The 17,461-nt window shown below is 37.8% G+C and overlaps 2 protein-coding genes across 5 annotated transcripts in view; one reads left to right on the top strand and one right to left on the bottom strand.

Moving 5' to 3' along the window:
* Nucleotides 1-72: 72 nt before the first annotated feature.
* On the top strand, nucleotides 73-11,806 carry LOC131785136 (splicing factor 3B subunit 2). Its single transcript, XM_059101979.2, has 24 exons — nucleotides 73-175; nucleotides 361-407; nucleotides 1,052-1,100; nucleotides 1,188-2,101; nucleotides 2,839-2,892; nucleotides 3,486-3,614; nucleotides 4,007-4,066; nucleotides 4,150-4,230; nucleotides 4,910-4,993; nucleotides 5,142-5,216; nucleotides 5,923-5,982; nucleotides 6,630-6,680; nucleotides 6,801-6,842; nucleotides 6,995-7,033; nucleotides 7,138-7,199; nucleotides 7,604-7,652; nucleotides 8,287-8,484; nucleotides 8,991-9,179; nucleotides 9,421-9,473; nucleotides 9,738-9,942; nucleotides 10,328-10,351; nucleotides 10,486-10,568; nucleotides 10,908-10,995; nucleotides 11,663-11,806. Exons 1-24 carry the CDS (start codon nucleotides 85-87, stop codon nucleotides 11,723-11,725), a joined length of 2,790 nt encoding a protein of 929 aa, XP_058957962.2. The 5' UTR covers nucleotides 73-84; the 3' UTR covers nucleotides 11,726-11,806.
* Nucleotides 11,807-11,830: 24 nt separating this feature from the next.
* Nucleotides 11,831-17,461, bottom strand: part of LOC131785137 (calpain-9) — a 32,156-nt gene continuing 26,525 nt past the window's right edge. For 3 of the 4 annotated variants that reach the window (XM_066169777.1, XM_066169775.1, XM_059101980.2), the window contains exons 13-21: nucleotides 17,379-17,436; nucleotides 17,191-17,227; nucleotides 16,571-16,592; nucleotides 15,838-15,906; nucleotides 15,449-15,527; nucleotides 14,573-14,689; nucleotides 14,058-14,113; nucleotides 13,113-13,167; nucleotides 11,831-12,297 (exon numbers count right to left, since the gene is read on the bottom strand). In XM_066169777.1, the coding sequence (XP_066025874.1) occupies nucleotides 13,141-13,167; nucleotides 14,058-14,113; nucleotides 14,573-14,689; nucleotides 15,449-15,527; nucleotides 15,838-15,906; nucleotides 16,571-16,592; nucleotides 17,191-17,227; nucleotides 17,379-17,436 (465 nt within the window). In that variant the 3' untranslated portion in view covers nucleotides 11,831-12,297; nucleotides 13,113-13,140. The remainder of the gene's footprint in view (nucleotides 12,298-13,112; nucleotides 13,168-14,057; nucleotides 14,114-14,572; nucleotides 14,690-15,448; nucleotides 15,528-15,837; nucleotides 15,907-16,570; nucleotides 16,593-17,190; nucleotides 17,228-17,378; nucleotides 17,437-17,461) is intronic. The other variant, XM_066169776.1, reaches the window with a different exon arrangement.

Below are 17,461 nucleotides of genomic sequence, written 5' to 3'. Positions count from 1 at the left end.
GCAAGATGATGTGGTATCCAATCTCTCACGGTGAAATACCCATAATCCTTTCCGCAAACGTCGCCAGGTCGCATTCAATCCAAAATGGACGACATACCTACATTCGAGGAAATAAAAAAGTTTAAAGTTGTCGAGCTTAAGGCTCGTTTGTCATCGCTTGGACTGCATACTTCAGGTAAAGTGGAAGATAATCCATTTAAATTTGTTATTTTTTAATCTTATGTGACTTTTGAGGCTTTTAGTGAGCGTAATCGGTCTGCATCTTTCCCAGCCAGATGGAATGTTTGATCGCTATCCACGTGCATTTCTAGAGCTAAAATACGATTTGATGGTTTCTTCTTCCCATGATTTGAATTTTAGGCTTGAAAGCTGAACTAGTCGCAAGGCTCCAGAGTTATTTTGAGTCGGTAAGCTTGAACATGCAACTAGCTATTCATAATAGTTTACTTATCCACGTACTAAATGTATGCAATTAGTTTTTAGCTTGAGCTCATGTTAGTAGAAAGTGTCATCTTCATCTACATTTACATCCAAATTTATTAAGTTGGTAAAATCTGTACAGACATCTCACCAACTATTATTATGCAAAGATATAAATTATATACAATACTCGGATAAAATTTTCCTCTTCATCTTCACGTAAAACCGAGCTTGAAGATGTAGATTTTATTTGTCGTGTTCTAGAATATCTGAAAATAAAAAGTTTGCTGTGAAGGACCTAAATTCACAAAGTACATTATCCCTAAAATATTGCAAGAAATGTTCTTGTGAGATTTTAGATGTCACACAATCTGGTCATTTTGTACCAAAATCTGTTTGTTCCCAGTTGATCTGATAGTCTGAGCATTTGTTCAGTGCAGTTGTAATGGCAAGCAATTTGGTGTAATAAGCACTTGAAAATTTTTTGAAGACTACAAATTGTACTCCCCCTACGGGCTTGTCCAATTTTGTTGTATTTGAAAAATTTACTCATGCTTGTTAACACCATATTTCACATGAAATAATGTTGTTACCCATCAAATAGTTTTGATTGTATTTTCTTTGTTTTCAGCTGCCACCTCCCCAAGCACCTCCAGCTGAAGAAAGCAGTGATCATGAAGGTCTGTTTTGGATTGGTAACTTTTGAAAAGTATCATCAGTGTTAAAAATTTGTTCAGTCTAAACTCATGATTTTGTTGTATTTATAGCTGAGCCTGAAATTTCCACCCAAGAAGTGATTCACCCCGAACATACAGTTACTCACAGTGAAGAAAAAGATGTCAAACATGTAATAATACCAATTACAGATGGTGACCAGGGGATGTATCCGTCTGATTCTGAACATTATCCTGTAATCATAAAGACAGAGGATGATCGCATACCAGGATCAGATGTTCCTTTAGAGGAGAAAATTTCCTTTGAACCCAAGGCTGTTGAAGATGATCATCTACCAGCCCAACAAGAACATCAAAGTCAAAACATGCTTGAAACGGAAGAAGAAGCATTAGAACAACAGAGTATCCCAGAAAGGGATCTTGAAGGGAACAATCAGGATCAGGAAAATTCACATTCCCTGGAGGAAATCACAAATAAAAGCTTGCTTGAACCAGAGATTATTCATGAACAAATTCAAGGTGACCAAATGCGAGAAGAAGAGGAAATGCCAATTGAGCAAATTCAAGAAGAAACTGCAGACATTCCTGTACCTGACCAGAATCAAATTGCATCAGAAAACGCTGCACTTTCAAGAGGATTTGTGCAAGAATCTGCTCAAGGCAATGCCCAAGAGCAACATGCTGAATTATATACACCAGAGGAGCAAAATATTCCACAATCACATCCCAATACTGATGCACTCCAGCAAGAATCTCACGAAGATAATACTTTCATGACTTCAGATTCTCGTGAACCATGGGTGATGGTAGATTATCCCCTTGCAGAGGAACATGACAGTATTGTTAATCATGATGATAATGAACCTCCACAGACTCAGCAAGACATGGAGCATAATAGCTTTGAACCAGAAACTGCTGAAGAAGAAAATGACTATCAGGATTATGTTGATGATCAGAGGATTGATACTGAGGACATTGAAGATGAACAACCAGAACAACGTACAGAGGTATGTATTGCTTTTTTGCACCAAAGAAAGCATAGTTAAATTGAGTTGAAAATCCATAATATTTTAAGTTGGCAAGCACCTATACTAGAGCATGTACAGCTGTAAAACACATACACACACAAACACAAGAAAAAACAATGATAAAACATAAAACTTCAAGTACCTGGTAAGTTACGTACTATATGTCTAAAGTTAAGGTATATTCAGGGTGTGAAATTGTGCCTTATACAGATGCCAATGCAACTAAATTTTTCACTTTAGCAACCAAATCCTTAAAAGCAGTTGCCAAATTGGTGACTAGAATGCTTCGTCATAACCATACCTAGAGATATAGTGAATTAACAAGATTTGCAAAGATAAATCTGCGGCAAACTTCCTTGTTAAGTTTTTCCAAAACGTGGCAAATGTATCTTGATCGATAACTAGACACCATCTTGGATTTAGGTGAGCTTGAATGTTGTATATCATCCATTCTAGTATCTTCTTTGTAGAACTCTGTTGAACTTAATATTGGAGGGTCTATCTAGATCACTTACAGCTTAAAAAAAAGGTTTTGTTTGTCTTTAAAAATTGCGACCAACTTTTTTTGAATTGGCTACCACTTTGAAAAATTTAGGAGCCAAGTGGCTATTAGAAAAAAAATTAATTTCACACCCTGATATTAAGGTGGGTGCTGACACTTAAGAAGCATTCTGTTTACATGTACCTAAGCACTGCTTTCTTATTCCATTTCTTAGAGCAAAGATAAGAAAAAGAGGAAAAAGAAGAAGAAGAAAAAGAAGAAGGTTGAGGTGTGTACAAAAATTTTATTGGCTGTAAAGCTACAAAGTGTTTAAGCCATAAATGGCACTGTGTGTGTCATGTAAACTTGAAAAAGATACCACTAGACTTATCTTTGTCAGTTGTTTCTTGTTTGTGCTGCCTAAACCCTTTAACTCCCATGAGTGACCAAGTCAGAATTTCTCCTTACAATATCAGTACAATATCAAGCAGACAAGTGACAAGAAAAAAGAAAAATATCAATTAGGCGATTATTAGTTGATCCAGTACTAAATTCTCCAAACTAATATCAAAAGAACTGTGTGGTAGACAGTTAGGAGAATTACTAATGAGATTGCAGGAGTGAAAGGGTTTATTAAAACAACCTCAAAATCAACAAGCCCAGAATGAAGTTGTAGTTAGAACAATTTAGAGTTTATATGTGAGGCATACCATAGTGTCTTGTTTAAAAGATGAAAAAAAGATAAAAGAAAGATATGGACATCATCACCACTGCATCACTTCCAGCTCATTCTGAGCTAAATAGCTTTGTCTTAAAAGTTTTCAGTATGAGTCTCAAATTTTCTGTTTGTTGAGCTGATTCCACTCATTTTACTGTGTATAGTTTGTCCAGGAGGTGCAACGTGGCACAGAGGAAGAAAAAGAAAATGTTGAGATTGAGTATGTCACTGAATCCATCAGTCCACTGGACCCAAACTACAGAGCATTTGCCAAGATTTTTGAGGCTTTCAAGGTATCTCTTTGTGTTAATCTGTTAAATACAGTATATGAAAATTGATCAGGAGATTTAATACAATAAGTTATTTTACCCGTAATATCAATTTTCAAGCTAGAAAGGAGAGGAAGGAAGGAAATAAATGAATGAAAGAGGGTATTGTCTGATTTATCACTGCATTTCATGGACCAAAGTATACAAAGAAGTGATATTAAGATCTTTGGAGTGAAGTAGGTAAAAATATGTTTCTTTTTTTTCCATGAAAATAGTTTCACAAGGCTCTAAAAAATCAGTTAATCACACATCTATAACCAGGAAGCATGCAAGGAAATTCTACTGACCCTGGTTTATCTTCAATTTTTTTGCTCAGTTAAGTCACACAATCTAATTTGTTTTTACCTTTTTTTAAGTTATCAGATCCTGCTAAAAGTGATGCAGCAGAGAAAAAGACTGATGAAAAGGAAGAAGCAGTAAGTAAAATTTTTGGTCTCAAAATATCTGAAAAAAGGTTGTATACTTATGTCTATGGAATGGTTTTCTTTGTCTATTGCAGGTGGAGGCAAAGAAGAGTGAAGTGAAAGATCTCACTAAAGATGACGACGATGATGATGATGACGATGATGAAGATGTGGTGGTGAGGATAAGTTATGAATAATAACAACTAGAAGTGTAAATCTACCAGGAATTTTACTGCAAATGCTGCCATCTGATTGGCTGCATTACACACCATTTACTTTGTGATTCTGAGCAGTTTTAAGCTAAAAAACAAAAAAATGAAATTAAGGTGCTCTTTTGTTGTTAAGTTTTGAACTGCCAGTAGATTTATATGAAAGCCTCTGGATTTGCTCTTGATTTTTATACTTTCAAGCCCTTGTCAACTTTATGGAATTTAGATTTAAATTATAAATCTAATCATCAATTGATGAGATGTCCATCCTGAAAATATTACTAAAAAGCTTTGATTGATGTTTGTAGCAGGGGAGTAACCTCTCCATCATCAGTTTCTGTGATTAGAGGGCCTGATCTTCATCCATTTTGGTAGTTGACAGGGGGAGGTGTGGGAGAGCACCTTGACTATATTCCAATCAGAATCTCTCTTTACCATAGTTGAAGTAAGATGCATACTGCAAAATTCTAACACATTGCCACTTCATGTATATTAAACATGTTTTTGTTTGGTCTGTGGTTTTCACTGTATGGGATTTCAGTAGTATTTGTTTGATGTGTTTTTTTATGAGTGTTCAAAATACATACATATACTTTAAATACATTTGTTCTGTAGTGAGGTTTTGTGTATTTTTGTTACTTTGCAGAAAAAACCTGAAGACGAACAGCCAAAGCTGTCTAAGAAAAAACTTCGAAAGATGAACAGATTAAGTGTAGCTGAATTAAAACAGGTTTGTTTTGTTAAAATACAATTTTTTGTGGAAGTTAAAACTGGGTTTGTTAAGGTAGTAACAAAAAAATTTGTCTGTGTATGCAAGAGTCCATTCTCCAAATCTCCACTCTGCTTAAGAATTGTTTTATGGTTTGTTTCCTTTTCAGCTGGTCCCCAGACCTGATGTGGTTGAAATGCATGATGTTACTGCACAGGATCCTAAATTTCTTGTCTTCCTGAAGGTAACTACATGCAGATATTGTTGCTTTTGATACAAATCTAACTAGTAATTAACAGTTTTTTTTCTGCTGTGTGTACATTTGGACCAGAGCAGGTACAGGTAGCATTAAAACAAAATTTTTTAAAATTTGCCCCTGTGACTTGACATAACATTACTGGAACTGTTTCTTTGAGTTAAGTACCTTCCCACATTTTGCTGTTTGCTGTGCATTCATTGTTGCTCAGTGAAAGTTTTCATTTATGGGAAAAGTATATTAAGCTGGCATTTCTCATTCCTACAAGAACAGATCTTTCAATTGAGCTTGTAGATTACATTGTCAGCACATTACCTTTACATTGTGCCAGTGCCTAGTTAGGTTATCCACATACCTAAAGCTGTTATAGTATTCTATGCATAATTTGTACACACTCCATATATAGAGGGTAGAAGGCAAAACATTTCACTTCACAAGTGAATTTTTACACATGAAAATGGCTAATGCACAGGTTGTTTGTTTTGCAAATTTTGTCCAGTGTAGCTCATTTTGATTATTGCTGACAAGAATTTATGTTGTCCATATGTTGCTGAAGTCATACTCATTATCAAACAGGCAGATTCTTATTGTTCAGTGTTGTTAATCACTTGTGTGATTGCAGACCTTACCTACATGTACTCAACTTGTTCCTTTTAGCATTGGTTCAATATTTCTGAACTATTTTGGTTTTCAGTCTTGCCGTAACACTGTGCCTGTTCCCAGACATTGGTGTTTCAAAAGAAAATATCTTCAGGTGAGAAATTGATATTCATGTTGTTAGTAAATTTCAAAAAAATGTTTGTCCAGAGACACTTCTAATTTTCTGAACATTGCTACTCCTATGTTCAGTGTTTGTGTTACTGGGAGAATGATTAGAAGGTATCTCTACTTGCAGGACAAGAGAAAAGAATTCTCAATTATTCCTGCAACTTACAATGCCTTTATATGCAAACTATTTGAGATATGGATATAGGATGTAATTTTTGAACAACATTACAGCTATTAACAAGGAAAAATCTTAAATGCTATAACAACTTTTTGAAGCCTCAAGGTTAGTGATCATGTGGTGTCATTTTTGAAATTGTGTAATTTTTTTTTATTCAAAGCTGGAACCCTTAAGAACTTGTTCATGTAACTTGAAAAAATTGGTGAAAAAGTGCCATTCAAATGTATCACAACAAATTTACTAGGTAAATGTAATAGGGGCTGTTCAAAACTGTTCTTACATGTGACTTTTAACACTGGTGCTCTCGATCTTTTTTGCCTTTGGCTAGTGCTAAATAAAATCTTGATTTTGCAATACATTTATTGCTGATAGAAACTGTCAAAACAGGGAATTTCCATTTCAGATTTTATCTGATATTCTTGTTTTTACTTAACACTTCATTCATTTTTTCCAAGGGTAAAAGAGGTATCGTGAAGCCACCATTTGAGTTGCCAGAGTTTATAAAGGTTTGTGCTGGGCAACCCTACAATTTTTACCACCAATTATGTGCCTGTTTGTAAACAAAAGGCCAGTAATCATTCTTTACATTTTATGTTCTTGATGATATGCATTACTTGCTTTTGCAGAGAACTGGTATTATGGAGATGAGAGAAGCTATGCAGGAAAAGGTAAACTGTTTACTTTGTTTTTGCTATTAAAAGCCTTATGCCTCCACTGGTAGAGTACTTCTCTCCTGACTAGCTGTCTTTCAACAATTTTGGTTAGTATTTACAAATGATTTTTATGAGTCCTGTTGTCTTGATTCGTCTTTTCATTACAGGAAGATCAGAAGACTATGAAAGCAAAGATGAGAGAGAAAGTATGTCTCATTTGTGTTGTATTTTATTTCATTATGTTGGTTTTGCAGACACTAAGGACTATTGTATTTATAACCTTGATGTTTTATTTCATAACGTTTTGTAGGTCAGACCAAAAATGGGCAAGATTGATATTGATTATCAAAAGCTTCACGATGCATTCTTCAAGTGAGTCAAACATGTTACTCTCTGGGTGCTATAGATTATGTGCAGTTCCTCCTTTTTGGAATGAAAAAATAATTAGATTAAGGAGTGAGAGACAATTTAAGTATCCTTTTGTTCTTTCTTTGCTAACAAAATCGTAAAACACATTTTAACCCTTTAACTCCCAGAGTTGATTAACATGTAACTTCTCCCTATAATATCCATACATTATCCAGCAAACAGGTAATGAGAATACTCAATCTCATCAGGTAGGAGATATTACCTTGATCAAACACCAAATTCCCGTAACCAATTTACAAGGAAATGTGTAGCAGCTAGAGGGGAGAATTACCAATCAGATCTTGGGAGTTAAAAGGGTTAAACAAAGATATGCAATAGATAATGTTTTCTATTTTGAATTGTTTCAGGTGGCAAACAAAACCAAAGATGTTTATCCACGGTGAACTTTACTATGAAGTAAGTCTTGGTTGTTATGTATGTTCATATTGACATAATTATTTGTGCAGTAATTTAAAGAAATGTACTCTTTCCAACCTAGTTTCTTCACTCACTCTCTCCCAAGAACTGGGAGACCTTGTTGCTTTATGTGCGCTGGTTTCCTATTGTCTTTGGGCCCTCCTAGATTCCAACCCTCGGTCCATTTTCACCAGCGCATTCGGAGTGGGGGCTGGATCCTGTTGTCCAAATCCATTGTGACATCGGACGATGGATTGAAAGGTCTGGGGTTGAGTCTTGGGTGGGTCAATTTGTTGTGTTCTTCATCTTGGTCAAGTTACTTTACAGGGGTATGTATGATGGTACAGGGATATGTTGTGAAAACTTGACGAGATTCTAAGTGATTACCCTGCGAGGGACTGGTATTCCATCTGGGGGAAGAAGCAATACTGTTAGTTGCCTCATGCCCCCAAAGCGAGGATAATAAGCTCTGGTGGGATGGGCCTTCCCGCTTTTAAGCTGAGATTTGTTTTATCCCCACAAAGGATGAACACTATTGAAATTACTCAAAAGTGTTAACTTCTATTAAAGGCGATTTAGCATCCTTTTAAGTGTCATGTTAAGACGGTGTTGAGCTGAACATTATGTCTTCCAGGGTAAAGAGTTTGAAACAAGATTGAAAGAAAAGAAGCCAGGAGACTTATCAGATGACTTAAGAACAGCCCTGGGTATGCCAATTGGCCCCAACAGTAATTTGGTTCCACCGCCCTGGTTAATCGCCATGCAGAGGTACGGCCCTCCTCCTTCATACCCCAACCTCAAGATCCCTGGATTGAATGCACCCATTCCTGAGGTAAGATAAAACTTGAATTTTTCTGTTCCAAGTTTATGAACGAGACTGGTCGTTTTCTATTGAAGCCACATTCCAATTCACGTATTTTTATGGTTAGTGTGCTCATCGCAAAAAGAAAAACTCGCAAGAGTTTTTTAAGGAACTGAACATCAGCAATGTTTTCCATACCTTGAATTTGTAGTTTAGCCCTTTAAACCATAAGAGTGACAAGAACCAAATTTCCCCCTATAATATCACCCTTGAATCACACGTTAAGGTCATGAGAATAAAGGAAATGATCACCAAGGAAAGGAGCTGTTGATTGGTAAACAAATTCTCCTTGTCAGCACCTCAGGAAATGTATAAAGAACATTATGGAAAATATGCATACCGATGTTAAGGGGTTAATTAAGGTAAAGTGATTACAGGGAGAGGTAACCTTTCTTCTGATGAAAATTCGACGTGAAGAACTGACTAAAAGAGAAAATGCTATTGAAAGACCTTGAATGAAACGTTTTTGGTCCCAGGGTGCCTCGTTTGGTTATCACGCAGGAGGCTGGGGTAAGCCTCCAGTGGATGAACAAGGGAAACCTTTGTATGGTGACGTGTTTGGTATACAGTCGCACGAGGCTCCGATGATGGAAGAAGACGAGCAGATTGAAAGTCAACCCTGGGGTGAATTAGAATCTGAGTCCGAGGAGGAGTCCGAATCCGAGGTACGTTCATTCGCCGGTTTGTGTTTTTGTTCGTGGGCAGTAATTTAATACACGAAAGCCGTTTATTGACTAAAGTAACATGGTGTGTTTTGTCAAACAAGTTCCCATTACAGTGGGCGATCTTCTTAGCCAAAGGGATTCAGCAATAGGGAATTTGATTTGATATGATATCTGTTTTGCACATAAGTAAGTCCCAAAGGTACATGTTTTAAAAAACTAAGAATGTGAATCTGTGTTTTAGGAGGAATCGGAGGAAGAAGAAGATCAAACGGGTCTCATTACACCGGCGGACACGTAAGTTGCCTAAAGTGGTTAATTTCTCTTTACAAATCACCTCTGAGTCAAACATGAAGGTCACGAGAATAGATGAAGTGATCACAAACAAATTCTCCTTGTCAACACCTTAGGAAATGTATGGAAAATAGTTGGGGAGAATATGCATACTGATGTTAGAGTGAAAGGCGTTGAGACGCTTGGGTCCCACAGACAATATATAAGGGGGGGGGGGGGAAAGGAAGAATTAAGCTGCTCTAACTGTCTTTCTGGTTTCTCGTGCAGTGGTTTGATCACACCTAGCGGTCTGACCTCCATACCAGCTGGCATGGAGACACCGGACATGATTGAACTGCGAAAGAGGAAGAACATCGAGGAGGCGATGGAGAGTGGTGCTGAACAACAGCCACTGTATACAGTACTGCCTGAAAAGAGAGTCAACGTGGGCGCCGCCATGATGGGATCCGCGCATGTGTACGACATGGCATCGGTAAGTCTCACCAAAGGATTTAGTAACTAAAAATAAAAGATATGATACGTCACTAGAATGGAACGAAAAAATCTGATCTTTGGCGTTTCGGATCCCTTCCAGATAGTTTCCAAACTGATGTTTATTGAAGAAATTTTCATTTGAGGGTCGAAAGTAATCAGGGTGTTTTTTCGGTGTTGCTTTACTTCGCCATGTCATTGTGATTGGTCCACAAAACTTGCGCCTTCCCAACCAGTCAGATTCAAAACTCAAACGAACTGCAACTTGGTCATTTGCAGATACTATAGTATCGCAGTGACTTCCGAATACTCACCTCCAGCAACAAAAATTGATATATTTCTGCTGAAAGACTCAAATGTTTTTTCTTCTTCCTCTTCTTTTGCAGGCTGCCGCAGGAGGTCCCAGAAAAGTAAGTTGGATTAGCCTTCAATGGCAAATTTATGCTTCCAAAACCTTCAATCAGTGTTCGTTGCTGTATTTTATTTGCGCGTATTTTGGTCTTGAAATTTGCCTAGAAACTAATTTATGTCTTAACTTTTCCAGGCTGGTGCACCTCTCACAGAAGGCGTCGAGGTAGCATTGGACCCGAGTGAGTTGGAGTTAGATCCAGCTGCCATGCAGGCCAGGTAAGTTTCTATTGTTGTTGAAGAAGCATAATTTGATACTTTCATTGCCTAGATCTAAGAGCTGTTTCTCCCTATTGGTGTTAGCATACTTCTTAGTTGGCCTGTGCAAAGAACTCGGTTATATATCAACGCCATATCTCAACACATCAATTGGCCGTATCATTTCTCGCTTTGGGAGTAACTGTCATAGAAACGCGCTCAGCAAGATGCGTGTTTTCTATTGGAACGAAAACGTACCCTTTATTTTCCTTTCAGAGCCAGTTTGTATTGAACGCACCAATTCTTCTTCTTGTTCTCTTAAGTTGTGCTTAAATTTTTCTCTTTGTTGGTGTATTTTAGATACGAAGAACAACTCAAAGAAAGAGAAAGTCAACTGCAGAAAGAGGATCTTAGTGACATGGTTGCAGAGCACGCCGCCAAACAGAAGGTACGATTCCAAGAAAATAGAAACGAATTCTTACTATCAAACTCACTGACTCTAAAGCGAGGCTCTTTGGTCGCCTAGCAAGTAAAATGACGCTGAAACACTCTGCTGCTCCATAATTTCCTTTGGTGGAGAGGATTAGAGTACATGTGTGATCATCTTGTGTCTCACGGGATCTATATTCGATAGTCATTTAACCCTCACAAAATCGCCGCTGAATCACTCACTAAGGTCACAGGAATAAGGAAATGATCACCATCCAAAAAAGCTCTACATCGTCAAATAAATTTCTTCAGGCACGCTTTTTAGGAAATTCACGGAGGACGGTATGGAAAATATGCATACCGATGTTGGACATATCAAACAAGCGCCGACTCAAGAAGTTGATAAATTGATCTTTCGCTCACTAACGGAAATGAAGTGTCAAAAGTAATCAGATTGATGTGTTTTGGTTTTTTTCTGCGTTGCGATTGGTATAGAAAACTCCATCTATCCTCCAAACCAATGAGATATAAAACCAAAGCTAATTGCGACGTGCTCGCTCGCTTTTCCCGCGCTCTTTCACTTCTGCGATCTCTCAATGGCCCCTTGTGACTTTTTAATGCCGTTATTTGCTACCCAAGGTAAGTTTACGTTGTAAGTGGAAATAATTCTTTTTCTTCATTCGCAGAAACGTAAGAAGGCCACAGACAGCGGGAAATCCGCGAAGAAATACAAAGAATTTAAGTTCTGAGAATACGTCTTTCCAAAGACATTGCTTCTCTTTTATCTGTACAGTAAATAGTAAACACGCCAAACTTGTGGTTTCAGACCTTTATTGCCCTTGCTTTTTTTTAAGTCTTATTTAGTGGTTACAAACACGATTACCTTAATAAAAACACTAATTAAAAAAAGGCGATGGATCTTTCTCTCATACTAAGTGGAAACAGTTAATTCGCAGACACTCCTTAATGACTTATCCCAACTTCTTTCTTAATCTCCTCGACGAGTTTTATTTTAACAGTTTAAGTTATCTTATTAATTAAGCTTACTCTTGATTTTATTCCGAAATTGAAAATTCGGATAGTCCAAATACTAGAAACACACCCCTAGAAATAAGTTTGCTTAATAGTGACTCTGGGAATTTGTCACACCATTGCGTGACAAATCTGTAGAGTGCTGACAAAGCATACTAAATATATGTGATATACCAATGACAAAGACAACTACGCGAACTGTTCTTAGTTTAATGTAATCCACGCTTTCAAATGCCTCCTGTGCACAACCGTATCAGCAAAACTAGCAAGTAATAACTGTGGTGATAAACTGAAAAGAAAAGAAAGTTGGTATTAGTTGGTCGAAGAAGTAAAATGCACTCTTAGTGCCAGCTAATTATTTCCCGTGTTGAAATCCAGTGCTTGAGGTATCTCGAATCAGACACAAAAACGCACCGAGCGAATGATGGGGAAATGAGGTGAGTTGGCTATAGTTATTCATCGAAGGTTTATCAATTGAATGCCTTGTTCTGATGTTTCTAAAAAATTTTTGCCTGCAGTACAGGCGTCTTATTAGGGCAAGTAACCGTTAAGAAATTAAGCGCGCGATCGTTTATTCAACCGTGTTTGATTTGGAGTTAGAATTGACTAAGGAATTGAGTAAGGGGGCTGGGAAAGGCGAAAAGACACTCCCCCACCCCCTTTCCTCATTTTTACTGTAGCACACCCCCTTGGTACAAATTTCTTTCTCTCCTCAGCCTCCCGCTGTCATTAAAATCAAAGATGGAGGCCATTATTTTTGCTAAGAAAACACTGAAACTCGCTCGCCAAAATTACTCAATTGAGTCGTACGTAAAATGGCTGTTTTATTGTCCGAATGTGATCAACGCTTCTCTTTCACCAACTTCCTCTAAGCATTCCTTTCATTTAGTTGCACAACTAATAAAAGCAATTACCAGGTGATAACATGTAATTCATGCTATGGAATGCGTCCCGAATGCTTAATACCGTTCCAAATTAACGCTAATTATTATTGCTTGACAGCATCAGCAAAGTTAAATTCTTCAGTTTGAAAGTGAGAACATTAATTCATGCCGTTATCAGTTTCATATTAACATTAGAAAAGCTCTCTAAAGTTTTCGTTACCAAGCAGTTTTTTTTTATCTCCGTCAGATTACATGGTAAGACAGGTACGTAGGAACTGAAAGTGAAAATAAATATCACGTATGATGAACGATAAAACGTATGCAATTATGAAGTAATTATAACTGTTAATACCAAAACTTATGTAAATGCTATTGAATAAAACGTATGCAATTATGAAGTAATTATGACTATTAATACCAAAACTCATGAAAATGCTATTGAAGAGATAAACCAATGTTGGGTAACTGTAAAAATTTAGGACAAATTTCTCAAGTTGATCATTTGCAAAGTAAGTACAATCTTCTCCATCGTTAACCCGTTGACCCCCCCTGACTTTCTCCTCACAGTACTACCCTTGAGTCAAATGTAAAGATCAAGAGAACAAAGGAAATCATCATTCATTTTAGAAGCTCCTGGATGCCAAACAAATTTTCCTGCTAAGCAAATTTCAATTGAGTGTCGAAAGTACTTCAAGATTGGGTTGGTTGTGCCTTACTTCCCTCTGTGATTGGTCCACGAAACTCGCACCCCTTTCTCAACCAATCAGATGCAAAACCAAAACCAATCACGACTTGGTCACGTGCGTTTTCCCGCGCTTCAGACAATTTAGTTGGATTAACTTTGACTTCTCATTGGCTCTTAAAAGTATTTTAAAATCTTCTGATTTTCCGCTGTGATTACTTTGGTTTGGGTTTTACGTCAAGTTTTACGTTTGTTTTCGCGACACTCAATCGAAAAGCACTCGAAATGAAACGACTCCAACTTAAGATGAACTACCGTCTGACTAATCAAGGGGTATACGGAAATCTTAAAGCCATTTTAGTTCCAAGGTTGATCACCGCAACTTAAATATTTTCGATGTAGCTGTAAATTAGTACCACGATACAAAAAAAAAAAAAAAGAAAATTGCAAAGTAGTCAGCACGGATAATAATCGCTTCCTTACCTGATCAAGGCTAAACGTAGCTCTACCCGTACGGTCAGCATGTCCGTCAAAGTCATCTAAGAAATGAAAACCGCTATTAGCACAGGCACACGTGCCAGGCCCATGCCGGCAGAGCTTATCACGCTTGTTTCAGCATAAAACGATTGGCAACATTGTTAATCCCGTGGAAAGTGGACCCCTTCCCTGACAGTTCACTAGCACTAATCTATACTCATTCAGCGTCAGACTTAGTGACAGGGTCTGGGGTCCAGAGGTCCGGGGGTCCAGAAGTCTGGGGCTCCGATCATTTTTTTGGTATATTGAAGGAAAATTGGTTCTTATGTGGTGTTTACTAAAACAATTTTCAACCCCCGTGTTAGTAAATATCTACCACTATTCACCCCCACTTCGGTGATCAACTGTCAAATAACGATTTAATGTGATTCCTAAGCAATGATAGCAAACAAATACTTAAAACATTCTCTGGTTTTTTCCCACGTTTGCCTACGTCAAAATAAAACTGAATATGGTCGCACCTTTAATTGAGTAAATACGGCAGACAATCTGCAGGAAGTCGTCAAAACACAGGGTTCCCTTCTTGTTGTTAAAGCGGGCAGAGATGGCATTCAAAGTTTCTTGGCTGAGACAGATACCTTACGAGAATTAGGAAATCAAATTCATCGTTAAGGAATATTAAAAAAGTTCTCTCTACATTTCCTATGATACTGAGAAGGAGAATCTGTCTCACAGTCAAGACCTCCAATAGTTGGCGATCATTTTTTTTTAATCTCGTAAACTTAAAGTTTGATTCAAGAGTTACATTTTAAGGAGAAATTAGTTGCTAGTCACTCTTAGGAGTTGAAGGGTGAACGTATCTCTCAGTTAGTACGTGCGCTATGATAGATCAATTGAACGGGCCGTATGCAATACCTTCTACAGAATGAATCGTTCTGTCTAAACAAGCTAGCAGGGGCCCTTTTCTAAAAAGCCCCGATAACTTTGTAAGCCTGACGCCAATAATTAAAATGTAAATGAAGAGAATAGTAAAGTGGGTCTCAGCCCAAAAATTGTCCGTTCTGGCTTCGTTCCTGACACTTTATTATTTCAATTTCAAAAGTGTTCATAAGCTTGATTGCCATCCGCTGTTCAGGAATGAGCCCGCGCTCTTTCTCCGAACTCGGAAGGATCAAAGACTGAACCAGAGAAAAGGGCAGAAATCGAACCGGGTAATTTACCTTTGTCCCGACTGGCTAGTGCGCGTGATTTGAATTTGGTCTAATAATAATTTACCAAAATGTGCTCAACATAAGAACAAGGTAATTCACCCACAATTGGAGACAATTCAATACGCCTTTTGCCTGCGATACTGACATATTAGTTTGGAAGCGAAAAATATAAAGAGAAGCCTTCACCTTGCTTTTCAAGAGCTGATCGCAGCTCGTACATGTCCATGGTACCACTGTTGTCTGCGTCATGCTCAGAGAAGATTTTCTGCAAAATACGAGCAACGTCTTGGTCAAAAACGAAGGAGGAGGAACTTGTGAAGGTAATGACAAGGTAGAGAATTTCACTTGGATTTACTTGTTCGATTTGGGCGCGAAAAGAACTGATCGCACTATTTTCTTTCATCCCCCTCCCCAGTCCACCTCGATAATTTAAGGCGGCTCGGCACCCATCGTACGGATTTTTCTGTTATCTTTCCTGAAAGAGTAATTCTGATATGCTGATTGCGATTGATCGATACAAAAAAAGGGGGATATTTCGACAAACACAAGTTGTGATCAACTGTAAATTTACTCACCAACAGATCTTTAATCAGAATCCATACTTCCTTGAATTCGTCAAAGTCCAGCTTTCCAGTCTTGTCATCCTAGTCATTGTTAAGGATTACTATTCTGCCCAACCCGATCAATTTACACTGATCACTATCACTGTTGTGATTAACATTCCGCATGGTTTTGGTCAATTTTATTCTCCCTTCATATACTATATAATGCCACAATTCCTCCAACGCACCAATCATTGTCATCATTATCACGATCACCATCCTAACTCACTGATAAAACACGGGGGGGGGGGGGGAGAGGGGGGAAGGGAGAGGGAGGGGGAAGAAACGATTGGTTTATCATAAGCAGCCAAACTGAGGAGACTGGTAATACTCCTTGTTTCTTCACACATTAGAAACCAGATTAACCCTTTGCAGCTAACACTACCCTTCAAAGTCTCCATACTGTTCTCTATACATTTCCTGGGACGCTGGCAAGGAGAATTCGTTTAACAATCAAGAGCATCCTTTATTCTCGCGATCCTGAATGATTGCTTCAAGGGTGATACAGTGAGAAGAATTTAGAAGCCAGACACTCTAAGGGTTTAAAGGATTTAAGTTCCAGACGGCACGGAAAACTTCATTAACGCGAAGACTCAACCTATTTGTCAATTCAGATCTTTTAAAACGACAACAGAAAATTCAGACCAGGATCACTTAAAAGCTGTCAACTGATAAAAATATAAACTAACATATAGCAATAGGATACGTCCTTCAAATCAATAATACTCCTGGGGTGGAGAAAAAATTCAATTCATCAATTACTTGAGTCAGTTTTGATAAAACACAATTGACACTGTTGAAAAATCCACACCGACGGACATAAGTGGGATTGCAAGGTCACAAATAACGTAATTGAGTGGGATCATATCATCATTGAACACCATTACGAATGTTTCCATTCAATCTAATGGCTACATACACTTCCAGCTCAGTGTTTTGCTTTCGAAATTCGAGCAAGAGATAGAGATACAGGCCAGCAGCGCTTATTCAAAATGGGAATAAAATAAACAAATAAATATTGATTCAAATGGGAATTTAGCATTGGACATTCCAGGCGGCTCTTCTTGTTCACTGTTTCAGGGTTGAATTGGAATTTGAGATGTTAGTTTTTATGAAGGGAGGAAAACCGAGGGACCCGTAGAGAAAAAACCCTTCCTCGGACCAAGGACGACGAACAAAGCAACAAACTCAACCCGCATGTTATGTCAGGTCCAGGAATCGAACCTGGGTCATAGTGGTGGGAAGCAATCACCCTCACCACTGCACCATCCAAGCTCCCTCAAAAAAAAAAAAACCTTTATTATTATTAAACGCTTTTGATCATACCTGCATGCTTCTATGCTAAATTCCTTGCCACCCAGAACTGGATAAAAAGAGTAAAGAAAATATCTTTGTTGAGCCTCAACCCTTCTCAGACTTAAATAAAAATGCATCTTCTCCATACTGTTTTCTATAAATCTTCTGTGGTAATGGCAATGAGAATTTGTTTAAAAATCAAGAGCTACTTCGCTTACCCTTCTTTGTTGCTGTTGAAAGAATCTGTTGCAGCTCAAACGCGTCAATCTCTAAGTCCTAAAGTAATACACACAAACACACA

The sequence above is a fragment of the Pocillopora verrucosa genome, chromosome 7 (genome assembly GCF_036669915.1).
Source record: "Pocillopora verrucosa isolate sample1 chromosome 7, ASM3666991v2, whole genome shotgun sequence".
Classification (NCBI taxonomy): Eukaryota; Metazoa; Cnidaria; class Anthozoa; order Scleractinia; family Pocilloporidae; genus Pocillopora; species Pocillopora verrucosa.
This window is presented reverse-complemented; position numbering and strand designations above follow the sequence as displayed.